Below are 13,434 nucleotides of genomic sequence, written 5' to 3'. Positions count from 1 at the left end.
GTCAGATGCGACGTACATGTCTAACACATCGCCAAGAGTGCGGTTAAAGCGCTCAGTCATGCCATTGGTTTGCGCGTGGTATGCAGTAGAGGGACGGTGAATCATGTTGCATTCCTTAAGCAGGGCTCCTATAACATCAGACAGAAAGACGCGGCCTCTGTCGCTCAGCAACTCTCTGGGGGCTCCATGGCGAAGTATGATGTTACGCAGAAGGAACCAGGCAACATCCCGCGCATATGCGTTGGGCAGAGGCGAAGTTTCGGCGTAGCGTGTGAGATGGTCAATCGCCACTATCACCCAGAGGTTGCCATCTGAAGTACACGGAAGGGGCCCATAAAGATCAACTCCGACCCTGTCAAAGGCCCGTCCTGGACAAGGCAATGGTTGCAGTGGAGCAGCTAAGGCATGAGGGGTATTCTTGCGGCGTTGGCAAGCGAGGCAGGAGCGGACATATTGGCGGACGAATCGGTACATCCCGCGTCAGTAATAACGAATTCGCAGGCGCGCGTATGTTTTGAGTACTCCTGTATGTGCGCATTGCGGGTCAGCGTGAAACGCTGCACATATATCCGAACGTAGATGCCGAGGAACCACGAGTAACCATTTGCGCCCATCCGAGAGGTAGTTACGGCGGTATACGAGCCCGTCACGTAGAGCGAAGTGGTGCGCTTGGCGACGCAACGCACGGCCAGTAGAAGGCCCTGATGGGTCTGACAGAAAAGCCAGCATGGCAACAACCCACGGATCCTTCTGCTGCTTCGAAAGCATATCCGTGGCGGTGAGGGAGGACTCGCATATTTGTACTTTCTGATGATTGGGCTGGCCTGACACTGGGGAGCGAGACAAGGCATCCGCGTCCGAATGTTTACGGCCAGAGCGGTACAGCACTCGAGCATCATGTATACCCTTGGAGGCGAAGCGCCCATCGAGAGAGGCGGCCTGAAGGATTTTTCAAGGACGACAGCCTGAAGAGTGCATGGTGGTCCGTGATGACGTCGAACGGGCGGCCGTAGAGGTAAGGACTAAACTTAGTTATGGCCGAAATGATAGCCAGGCCTTCTTTTTCTGTAACGGAATAGTTTACTTCCGCTTTCGTGAGTGCGCGGCTAGCGAAGGCAACAACGTATTCATCGAAGCCAGTATTTCGTTGTGCAAGAACAGAGCCAATGCCGACGCCACTGGCATCCGTGTGTATTTCTGTCGGTGCGCTTGGGTCAAAATGTCGTAGTATGGGGGGTGACGTTAGAAGACGACGCAGCGTCGTGAATGCGGCATCGAAAAATGGCGGCCAGTCCAAGAGGTCGTGGTTACCCGCGAGAACCTGCGTCAAAGGCGCTATTATGGTGGCGAAGTTGCGGATGAAACGACGAAAATAGGAGCATAATCTGATGAAGCTGCGGAGTTCTTTTGTGGTCTTTGGTCGTGGGAATTCGGCAACGGCTTGGAGTTTGGTTGGATCTGGGAGCACACCATCTTTCGAAACAACGTGGCCAAGGATGACTAACTGCCGGGCGGCGAAGCGACACTTCTTTAAGTTGAGCTTGAGTCCAGCATCCGCAAAGCAAGTGAGCACGCGCTTGAGTTGTAACAGGTGAGCAGAAAAGTCCGGGGAAAAGATGACAATGTCATCGAGATAACAAAGGCATGTCTGCCATTTGAGGCCCCGGAGGATGTTATCCATCATTCCTTCAAATGTTGCGGGCGCATTACAGGGGCCAAAGGGCATCACGGTAAATTCATATAAGCCGTCAGGCGTAACAAATGCTGTTTTGGGCGGTCTGCGTCAGCCACGGGGACCTGCCAATAACCGGATCGGAAGTCTAAGGACGAAAAGAATTCAGCGCCTTGGAGGCAGTCCAGTGCGTCGTCGATACGGGGAATAGGATAGACATCATTCCGGGTTATCTTGTTTAGACGTCGATAGTCCACACAAAAACGAATAGTCCCATCTTTCTTTTTGACCAGCACTACCGGAGAAGCCCATGGCTGTATCACGCCGCGTCGAAGCATGTCTCCTACGTGATCATCGATGCCACGGCGCTCCGTCGCGGACACACGGTATGGACGTTGGCGTAGAGGCGCGTGGCTGCCGGTGTCGGTGTGATGAACGACTGTGGAGGTACGTCCTAAGCATTGTTTTTGGAGGTCGAAAGAAGTTCGGAATTGGTTAACGAGGTCGACGATCTGCGTGCGCTGACTCGGAGTGAGGTTAGGATCAATAAATGTAGCAAACGTTCGGTCACATGTAGGCGGCAGGCGCAGAGACAGGGAGAGCCATGGCGTCAACGTGATGAGGAGTCGAGTCATCACGGGACGTCGTACACAGAGCTCGTGTCGAATTCATCAGCAAAACCGAGGCACTCGCCACGATGTAAGCTTGATGGACGCGAAAACGGATTCGAAACGTAAAGTGCGCTGGAGCCCTGGCGAGAGGGAAGGAGGGCAAAGGGAAGCAAGAAGGGATGAGGCGTGCAGCAAGTTGAGATGGTGTGAAAATAACTGTAGAATCGCAGAAAGCAGCACAGGAAACGGGTACAAGGGCGGAAGAGAAAGGAGGGATATCAGCGTCGATGGCGACGAACACCCGAGCAGAAGGTGGAGGCAAATCTTCAGAAGGACTGCCGCAAAATGGAGTCAGCGCAAGTTCTGCACGGGCACAATCAATAACAGCGTGATGAGATGAGAGGAAGTCCCTTCCTAGAATGATGGCATGAGAGCAGCGGGGAAGAACAACAAACTCAGTGTGGTGTAAACTGTCTTGTATGGCGACACGGACGGTACATGTTCCTAAGGGCTCAATTGGCTCAGCGCTTGCTGTACGTAGCGAAATGACAGAAAACGGCGTCGCGACTTTTCGGAGCTTACGGCGAAGCTGGTCGGCAATCACGGACACTGCGGCACCAGTGTCGACAAGCGCGTGAACGGCGACACCTTCGGCAAAAAACTTCAATGACGTTCATAGCGAATAAACGAGGGCTTGAGCAGTTCGAAGAGATCGCAGTTCTTGCCTTCGGAAATGCACCTTTTAGTTTTCCTCCACAGCTGGAAGGCGGCGGACGATGAGGGAGAGGGAACGTCGACGGGGAGATCGAGACTGACGAGTGTTTAAGCTTCGGGGAACAGGAGATACCGGAGCGAAGTGCAGAATTGGTGGCGAATAGCGGGACTGGGAGCCAGGAGCACTCCCTTGACATCTCGCAGTATCGGGAGGATAGCAACATCGTCGGCGGCAGAACCGTGCCACGTGGCCAGCAAAGCCACACGCGAAGCAGATCGGCGGTTGTCTTGGGAACGCCACGGATTATCAACAGGGGGCCTAGGTAGCGGTGCACAGTTCTGAGCTGGGCGTAGGGGCTGCGGAGAAGCGCAGAAGGCGCTTCTGGGCAGGTAGTTAGCAGCTGGAGAAGGCGAGGCGTAGAAGCCGCTCGTGGAGGTGTGGTGCGCTACTTCAGGCGGTGGTCTTGGCCTGGCGACGACGGCAGCGTACGTGAGCGGAACCGGCGCTGAAGGTGGCTGATTAGCGAGAGGTAGCGCGTCGTTGACTTGTTCATGTATGACGCGTCGGAGTTCCGGGGACAAAGAGGACTCAGATGACTGGGTATCAGGCAGCAGTGACAGTTGGCGCGCGACTTCTTCGCGAACGAATTGTTTCATTTGGTCAAGGAACGAAGAGTGGGTGGGAGCAGCACTGGAAGCGTCAGTTAAAGTCGAAATCGCGTCGTCGGGCGCGGCAGCTCGGCGCGTAGTAAGGCGTTGTTTGCGGAGCTCATCGTAGCTCTGGCACAGTGTAATGAACTCGTCAATCGCTTGAGGATTTTTCGCCAAGAGCATTTGGAAGGCGTCATCCTCTATGCCCTTCATGACATTCATTATCTTTTCACAGTCGGGAATGGCGGGATTAATGCGCCGGCAAAGGTCAACTACGTCCTCAGTGTAGCTGGTGAAGTTTTCACCCTTTTGCTGAGCGCCACTACGCAAGCGTTCTTCTGCGCGAAGCTTGCGCACAGCAGGGCGACCGAAGACTTCTTTGAAACAATGGGTAAATGCTGTCCAGGTGGAAAGGTTGGATTCGTGATTCCGGAACCAGAGATTAGCGACTCCAGAAAAACAGAAGATGACGTTAGTCAGTTTAGCTTTGTCATCCCATTTGTTATGCGCACTCACGCGATCGTATGACGACAGCCAATCCTCCACGTCATGGCCGTCGTTGCGGCTGAAGACCGCACGATCTCGTTGGCATAGAGCACCGGAGCAGACGACAGGCGATGCCAGGGGAGGATCGGGCTGCGCGGCGTCCTGAGGCATGGGAGAAACGGTAGGGAGCGTCCGGCTGCGGAGTTCCAGGTTTGGGAAGTGCCCAGCACGTCCACCAAATGCCAAGAGGCGTTATAGTTCGATCGATTGATAAACGCTCAGATAACAGAGCAACGCAGCGAGAGGAAACAGAGCTTCGCCGACACAGGCACAAGGCTTCCAACCACTGCCTGCTGCTCGTTCTTCTCCAGTTCAATATATATATATACGGCTTTTCTAGTTGCTGCAATTAGCCCCGCAGGAATCGCGACTGCTTCCAAGCTTTTCTTTCTTTTACAGCAAAGCTGTATACCTCTACCGTCCAAGGAGATTTTCCTGTCTTTGTTGGCGTGGTAAGCAAAAAGCTCCACATACGTGGGCCGATGCCGGAGACAGTGCAATGCCGGGACAACACGCCGCGGAGGTGAAGAAGGCGTTAAGCACTACCCATACGTGGGCCGATCTTGAAGACGGTGCAATGCCGGCCCGACCGCGGCGGAGGTGAAGCAGGCGTTAAACACTCCCCATACGTGCGCCGAGCTCGAAGACGGTGCAATACCGGCCCGACCCGCGGCGGAGGTGAGCAGGCGATAAGCGATCCCCATACGTGGGCCGATTTCGCAGACAGTGAAATACCGGCCCGAGCTAAGGCGGAGGTCAAGCAGGCGTTAAGCACTCCCCGTACGTAGGCCGATCCCGTAGACAGTGCTACGCCGGGCCTACCCGCGGCGGAGGTGAAGCAGCTAGGCATCAAGCACTCCCCATACGTGGCCCGATACTTTAGACAGTGCAATGCCGGCTCGACCTGATGAGGCAGTGAAGCAGGCGTTCAGCACTCCCCATACGTGGGCCGATCCCGAAGACTGCAATACCGGACCGATCCGAGGCGGAAGTGAAGCAGGCGTTAAGCACGCCCCATACGTGGGTCGATGCCGAAGACAGTGCAATAGAGGACCGAGGCGCGGCGGAGGTGAAGCAGGTGTTAAGCACTTCCCATGCATGAGCCGATCTCGAAGATAGTGCAATACAATCGCAATGCCCGGCGGAGTTGAAGCAGGCGTTAAGCACTTCCCGTACATAGGCCGATACCGTGGACAGTGCAATGCCGGGCCGACCCGCGGCGGAGGTGAAGCAGGCGTTAAGCACTCCCATAAGTGTGCTGATCCCGAAGACAGTGCAATACTGGCCCGAGGCGCGGCGGAGGTGAAGCAGGCGTTAAGCACTCCCCATACGTGGCCCGAACCCGAAGATAGCGAAGTACCGGCCCGAACCCCGAGCCAGAGGTGAATCAGCCGTTAAGCACTCCCCATATGTGGGCCGATCTCGAAGACAGTGCAATGCTCGGCCGACCGGAGGCGAAGTTGAAGCAGGCCTTAAGCATTCCCCATACATGCGACGATCACGACGAGTGCAATATCGGACCGATCCGGGGCGGAGTTGAAGCAGGCGTTAAGCACTCCCCATACGTGGACCGATCCCGAAGACAGTGCAATGCCGGGCCAACCCGCTCCGGAGGTGCAGTTCGCCATTAAGCGGCGCACATACACAGCTTCGCTGGACATCCTTCTTCACAGAGTGGAAGGGTACTGAGGTTTTCTTTTTCGCGGCTTTTGTACGTACTCCACCGCAACGGTGCGGTCCATTTTCTTCTGTTTCTTTGACTAAAGAATGCGCGCGATGTCCGCAAGGGGGCGCTGTGTGTCACCTGGGAAGAACAACAGTGAAGGGGAAGAGAAATGCAGCCACAATGAAGCACAGAGCGCTGTGGGGATACAATAGGTACGAAGGGCTCCGGGATATGTGGAAAGGTGTAATGGTTCCAGGACTCACTTTTGGAAATGCGGTTGTTTGCTTTAAATCAGGGGTACGTTGAGGACTCGATGGTAACCAAAGGTCAGTGGTACGTCTCGCACTGGGCGCTCACGGGAAGACTACAAATGAAGGTGTGCAGGGTAGATATGGGCTGGACTAACTTTGAGGTGAGAGAAACTCACAGTAAAATTGATTATGAAGAACGACTGAGGAATGTGGAAGAAAGTAAATGGGCTGGGAGAGTGTTGAGGTATCTGTAGAAAAAAAAAACTTTGATTCACAGTGGAGGAAAAGAACTAGGAAGCTTACCAGCAAGTATGCGGCCTCTAGTGTGGGCAACACAGCAATAAAGAACGTCAGGCGGAAAGTCAGAGAGGCTGAAATGATCTCATGGGCGGCGGTAACGGAAAAGAAACCTGCCCTGAGTAACTACTTAAGAGGAAAAAACGAAATCAGGAAAGAAACAATTTATGATAACTCAAAAGGAAGCTCATTACTCTTAGAAGCGAGATCGGATTTCCTTAGAACACGCACTTATGAAGCGAGATACAAGTAGAAGAAGCATGTGCTTGCTGCGTTAAAGCTAGGGAAACGATGGAACATGTTTTATTAGAATGTCAAGACTTGTGCCCAGCAATCTAGGCACAACTGGCCTCCTTAAAGCCCTTGAGTTCAGCGAGAGCAGTAGAAAAGTAAACATGTCCGCAATAGTGATTAGTAAGAGGCGATTGGAAGATTGGTGGAAGAAAAGTAGGGAAACGACAAAAAAACGGATACGTACAAAAGCAAATTCGCTATAGGGGGTAAGAAAATTTGGTTGTGGGAGTTCACAGTGTTTTTTTTTCCTTTTTTTCTTTTTTAACCTATGTAGGACATTAGGCAATATAATAGCAGGAGCTTGGCGGCGCAACCCAACGCCCCGTTCCAAAGGGAACGCTCGTAACATCCATCCATCCATCCAAACTGCAGCGCTGATTCCACGTAGAAGTTATCGCACACTGCAGCCGGAAGTAAATGTTCTCTCAGTCGGTGAAAGCGCATGCGTCCTGTCCTTTGCTTGCTTTCGTCCTAGTTCTTTTGCGCGTCGTGCTTAATGCATCCGTTCAGACTTGCCTAACTTGCTGTCGGTCGTGAGCGTAACTTTGTCAGGACAGCTGTCCTTTTCTTTTTTTTTAAAAAAAGGACATTTCTGAAGAATTCAACGTCAAAGAAGCGTCAGGAACGTAATCAGATCCACCATTTAATTCGTATGAACTTCCATCAGTTCTCTCCCCAGTATACCGTCTCTGCTTTTGCGGATTATCATATAAAACCCTCACAAAGCAAGAGCCGCATTTATAAGCAGGTTTTGCAGTGTATAGGAAGATACGCACCATTACGTTTTCCTAAGGCGTGTTCTGTCAGGTGGTCAGTGATTTGTTTGAAGTAAGATTTGCTGCAGTCACGGGGTTGCTACTCCTTGGGCACAACAGCGCATGCATGGTATTGCTTGTTTCTTCTGGTGAGTTCACTGCAAGAGACGTGCCACGAGACTTTTGCCAACTCGATAGGGAACTGAGCAGATGTCAAGCGACAGCTCGCTCGGCGTGCGTGCTTTTCCATAGCCTCCTTTCCATTCGAGCGCGCGTTTATCGACACCGGGTGCCGGTCTTCCATTTGCATTGAACCACTCGCACTCAACACCGACTGAGGGCAGCTCGCATCGTATGTGCACGTGACCTGCGGAGCGCCGACTTTACGCTGGCAAAGCAGTGCAGCGTTACACTCGGCAGTCTTCGAGTGCACCATTGTCGTGCTTTATTTTTCCACGAGCAAAGCATTCACAACGAACGTGGTCATTGTGATATGGTTACCAAACGATTCACAGTCGGACTTCTTTTTAGTTTTCAAAAAGTGTTCATTCTATTAAACGTCATAATTTATTTTACAAGCTACCGTTGTATGGCATTCGAGGCGTTGCCCTAAATCTGATTCGCAGTTATCTTTCCTGTCGCATGCAGTGCACGCGTTTGAATGCAATCAGTCACAACTGCAACAATTAATATGTGGTGTACCACAAGGGCCTATTCTTGGTCCAATATCCTTTGTTATGTAAATCAATGATATAATAGCCATCCTAAGAACTCCTGCAATAATTATGTATGCAGATGATACCTGTGTTTTTTCTCTGGTATACAACTTGATAACATATATGTTGAGGCTAACACATGCTTACAAGAATTATCATTATGGCTGAGTGTAAATAAACCAGAATCAAATATTAGTAACACAAAGGTCAATGCGTTTAAAGCGCGCAAGAAACCTGATGAGTCTCAACTTCAACTTACATATGAAAACGATGCGATTGAACGTGTTTCCTTCTACAAGTGTTTAGGTGTCCTTTTTGTAGAACACTCAAGTTGGTCCCAACATATTAATAAAATTCATGCCAACATATCAAGGTCTCTCTGTGTGTTGTAGAAAACTAGAAACCTAGTTCCGGAGTGGCTGAAGTCGCAGTTGTGTCACACTTCATTCACATTTCCATGTTGTGCACTGATTTGGGGCTATATATACAACCAAAACTAATATTATAAGATTGACAACGTTAAAGAAAAAAAGCGATACGCTATGTTGAAAATCTTTCCTACAACGACCACACAGGTTTGTACTTTCTGGAACATTCCGTTCTAAAGCGAGCCAGTTATACGAGTTGCAATTGCGCTGTTTCGTCTTTAACGAAATCAAGCCCAATCCTTCTAAATATTTTAAATTGCACTCTAGTAATAATGCACTTTATAAATTAAGGCACGACCATTACAGTATTCCACTTGTGCGAACCAATTATGGAATCCAAGTGATTTCATACTTAATTCGCAGTGTTCTCAACAGACATCACAGGCGTTAGAAGTTATTCGGAAATCTGTGTCCCTGAAGTCTTTAAAAAAGAACGATACAGGCTACCTGCTTTCCTGTCCTAATGATTAGTAGGTTGTGCGTACACAGAAATTTTTAAAGTGTTCCTGAGGTCCCATTACTTGTATGAATTTTTCTCTATGATTGCAAAAGTATGCGCTTTGTTCCGTTGGCTTACTTTGCATAAAACTGTGTTCTGCGCGTAATGATAGTTTATGATGTTCTTGTTCCGTTGCTTCATGCTCCGAATATGTGCAATCGGGCGCTAGGGACCCGTCAGGCAGAGCACAACTGCCTTTTGCCCTTGCACCCGAGACTTTGTTGTCCGAAATAAAGAACTGAACTGTAATGACTAAGTGACAGTTACAATTTTACCGCAGACGGTTTTGAGCGTAACCAGAAGTCATCATGTGTGAGGAACGGTGGCTGAACAATTTTCCAGTCGACGTCGATGCTTGACGTTGTTCGCGTTACTGCGCCGATCGAGCGCAGCCATTTGTATCCGAGATTGCCAGCTACAGGGCGGCGACGGTCGATCGGCATTGTGCGGCGTCGTTTGCAGGCGGCGCTGCCCCCCGAGGCCGGCGGCGGTGTGCTTCGTGAAGACGCACAAGTGCGCCAGCTCGTCGGTGCAGAACGTGCTGCTGCGCTACGGCGACCGGCGCGGGCTGCGCTTCGTGCTGCCGCCGCGCACCAACTACCTGGGCCACCCGCGGCTCTTCCACCGCTCCATGGCGCCGGGCCGGCCGCCGTTCGACGTGCTCGCGCACCACGCGCGGTTCCACGAGGCCGAGATGCGCGCCGTGCTGCGGCCGCGGCCGCGCTTCCTCACCATCGTGCGCGAACCGGCCTCGCTGTTCGAGTCGCTCTACTCCTACTACGACCTCAGGGTGCGTCCCGCTGTTGCTCGCGGTCGTGGCCGAGAGGTGGGCGGACGACCGATTTCCAGTGGTTTGCAACCGCCTGTCGCCTGAGGGACCCCCGACTGCTGTCGGAAATAACCAAGCGATTGCTTGGCTGAGTGACTGACTGATTGATTGATTGATTGATTGATTGATTGATTGATTGATTGATTGATTGATTGATTGATTGATTGATTGATTGATTGATTGATTGATTGAAGACTCTTTGAGTTCGTGTATTATAGGTATCATGGGAAAGATAGTTGCGCAGGTGTCCGCCATCTTGAGATCCAGTCCTGTGTGAAAAAGCCACTCTTCACGCTTGCAGGCGAGCGCGCAGACGAAACTAATTGAAGAAGCACGTAAATCACGATCAAATTATTGTATTTCCCACCCACCACAGCTTTACAGCCACGCGTTTGCGAGAATAATATAACTCGCGCTATATATAGATAAGGACTGGGACCAGCAAATGCATTGTTAAAGTAGCAAAGTGGTTCATTCGAAATACGGTTAGCTACAATAGCGTTCGAGCTATGGAGAACCTGTATTGAGCTATTTCCATCTTGCTGTCGATCAAACAAAACTAAAATGACACAATCGCGATTGTTCTCAATCCGCAACTGTTTCCCGGAGCAGTCCATAGAATGCGAGCAGCGACCAGGCGCGTGCCTGTGGCCGCATCTTTCTTCCGCTGTGCGCCCAGGATGCGAGCTGCCTGCGCACGTACACGGCGGCCAGTGACGATCTCCTCGCTGCGCAGACCAAGACGCGCCTGAGCCTCGAGCAACTGGCGTCGGGGAACCGGTCGCTGAGCGCTCGGCTGGCGCGCAAGCGGACCCGGAGCAAGCTGGGCTTCAACCAGATGAGCTTCGACCTGGGCCTGGAGCCGGCGCAGTTCGCCAACGCGTCCGCGGTGCGCCGCTTCGTCGAGCGGCTGGACGCCACCTTCGACCTGGTCATGGTGGCCGAGCGCATCAACGAGTCCCTGGTGCTGCTCGGGGACCTGCTCTGCGGGGACGTCGACGACGTGGTCGTCTTCAGGCACAACGCTCGCCAGGTGGCCGCTCCTTCCGCGCACTATCTGGCGTGGCGCCGTACGTTCGATCGAGGTGCATTTGCGATAAGCTACGAATCGGTAAATTAAACAGCTCCGTAACTTCGCGACAAAAGCAAATAAGGCGATTACGCAAACTGCGTTAAAATAGCATAAGAGGCGGGGCACTGTACAATGTGACATCCTCACTTTGTTAACGTGAGTTTCGCAGGTGTCCTTCACATACTCTTAGCGTGTAGGCATTATGAGTGTCGTAAACAGGAAAAAGAAACTATGTGTGTGAAGTGTGGGACGCTGGTCACGTGGTAGAGGTAGAGAGGGGATGGGATAGCTTAGAAGAGAGTGTATCTGCATATACGAGGGCGAATCAGAAAGTCGTTGCCCCTATATTTTATTAGCCAAAATAGGGTACGTACAGGTAATTACAAATATCCGTACTATTCTACGTACGTTACACTATTTTTCCACACAATCCCCACACCAGTTCAGACATTTGTCCCATCGCAGCATTAAATTTCGGATGCCCCTGTGGTAGAATTCGTCCGGCTGACTGTGAATCCACCGTCGAACTGCTGTCTCGACTTCATTATTGCACGTCAATCGCTGTCCCACCGGAAACGTCATCAGCGGACCGAAAACATGGAAACTACTAGGGGCGAGGTCCTGACTGTAGGGTGGGTGGTCCAGACTCTCCCAGTGAAATTATCGAAGCTTCTCGGCGGTTCTGATTGCCACATGTAGCCTCGCATTGTCGTGTAGGATAACCGCGTTTTCCACATCGAGAATCCCTCGGAGTTTCGCCTGATGCTAGCCATCAGACGTGACAGTGTGAAATAATATCTTTCGGCATTTATGGTAGCACCTTGCGGCATGAAATCCTGCAGGACATCACTTTCCCAACAGATGGCAGTGAATGGAATTTTTTGTCACAGGCGAACCCGGATGTTTCCACACCTTGCTCTGCTGCTTCGATTCCGGCGTGAAATGCAGCATCCACGTTTCATCACCAGTAACAATACGGTCCAGGAAGCTTTCACCCTTCACGGCACACCGTTGCAGGCATCCACCGACATGAAACCTTCCGGCACCTTAAGGACCCGTGAACGATGTCGTAAACACTCCCATACGAAACGCCAAGCTCCCGGAAAATGTCCTTGAGGTGCACACGCCGATCCGCTTTCACCATTGCAATGTCCACGCGGGAAGTGTCGTCAGTCAGTGACGCGCGCGGCCTCTCCGAACGCTCTTGTCATGCAAGTCTTCACGGCCTTTTACGAACACTACCACTTCACACTTCTCAAAGCGAGGCACCTTGCCCCATACGTGGGCTGCATTTCCCTCTGGGCTTCGATGGCCGCTCGTCCCTTGCTCCATAGAAAATGAATCACACGTCGTTGCTCGTACGCCGTGGACGTGTGAAGCACAACCGCCATCTTCAACAACTGACAGCAGCACCATGACGCGGAACTACCGGCAGATAAGGCCGGTGCAAGAAAGGCCCACCGCTGGGAATGGATATGTTGACTTCGCATTTACAGCCGTAATATGGCTGAAAATAAAATAGGGGCAAAGACTTTCAGATTCGCCCTCGTATATGTATGTACGAGAGAAGAAGGAACACCCGGTGACTCGATTTTTCCTTGCCATATGAAGGCAAGGAAAGCATTGGGAAACGTAGCTGTAGTTAAATTAATATGTAGAAAATAATAGAGAAAATGGAATATAAAGTGGACTAAAAGATAACTTGACGCCAGTGGGAGCCGACGCCACAAGTCCCCCCTCATATATATATATATATATAAGAAGTGGTACTTTCTTCACGCGGCTCGTCGAAGCGCGGGGGTTGGTGGGGTTGGAACGTCATTATGGTCAGCAGCATGGTTGAATAACCCATTGGAAGTGTTCTATCTGTAGCTATATGACTGAGGCGGTGGCGCGGAGCAGAGGCACAACACTGGGCCTCTAATCTGAAGGCCGTAGGTTCGAATCCTTCTCCAGTACACTACACTACACTACATTGGAGAAGGATTCGAACCTGGTGCCTGACAACGGCAAAAAAAAAAAAGAAATGCCGAAAGCCAGTGGGGCTATACTAGTCCGGGTGCAACCAAATGAGGAAGGCCCACTAAGCTTCAACAAAGACACTTCCTCACCAGGACAGGAATTGGCCTCCCTGGTGCAATGAGCTCATGACGCCTACAGTTAACCCATGGCCCTCAGTCCCCAGTAGCTGCGGAGCACCCGACCAAGGCGGCGGTCAGACCTGCGACGCGGCAGAAGGTGCTAAGACTCTCCGGATACGGACAGGCCGCCACTGTAAACCGAACATGACAACATTCAACGCACGAACCCTCTCGAGTCAAGCTAGCTTAGCGGGACTCTTTCAGGAATTATCAGGCATTGCGTGGGACATTATTGGCCTTAGTGAGGTTAGAAATGGTGAAGCCTATACAATGCTGACTGAAGGTCACATCC

The 13,434-nt window shown here is 51.6% G+C and overlaps 1 protein-coding gene across 1 annotated transcript in view; it reads left to right on the top strand.

Moving 5' to 3' along the window:
- Positions 1-13,434, top strand: part of LOC142570250 (galactosylceramide sulfotransferase-like) — a 53,157-nt gene that overhangs the window by 31,167 nt on the left and 8,556 nt on the right. Inside the window, exons 4-5 of the mRNA XM_075678651.1 lie at positions 9,563-9,890; positions 10,609-10,962. Coding sequence (XP_075534766.1) covers positions 9,563-9,890; positions 10,609-10,962 — 682 coding nt within the window. The remainder of the gene's footprint in view (positions 1-9,562; positions 9,891-10,608; positions 10,963-13,434) is intronic.

The sequence above is a fragment of the Dermacentor variabilis genome, chromosome 2, assembly GCF_050947875.1.
Source record: "Dermacentor variabilis isolate Ectoservices chromosome 2, ASM5094787v1, whole genome shotgun sequence".
NCBI lineage: Eukaryota > Metazoa > Arthropoda > Arachnida > Ixodida > Ixodidae > Dermacentor > Dermacentor variabilis.
Note: the sequence above shows the minus strand (reverse complement) of the source record. Positions and strands in the feature narration are given on the sequence as shown.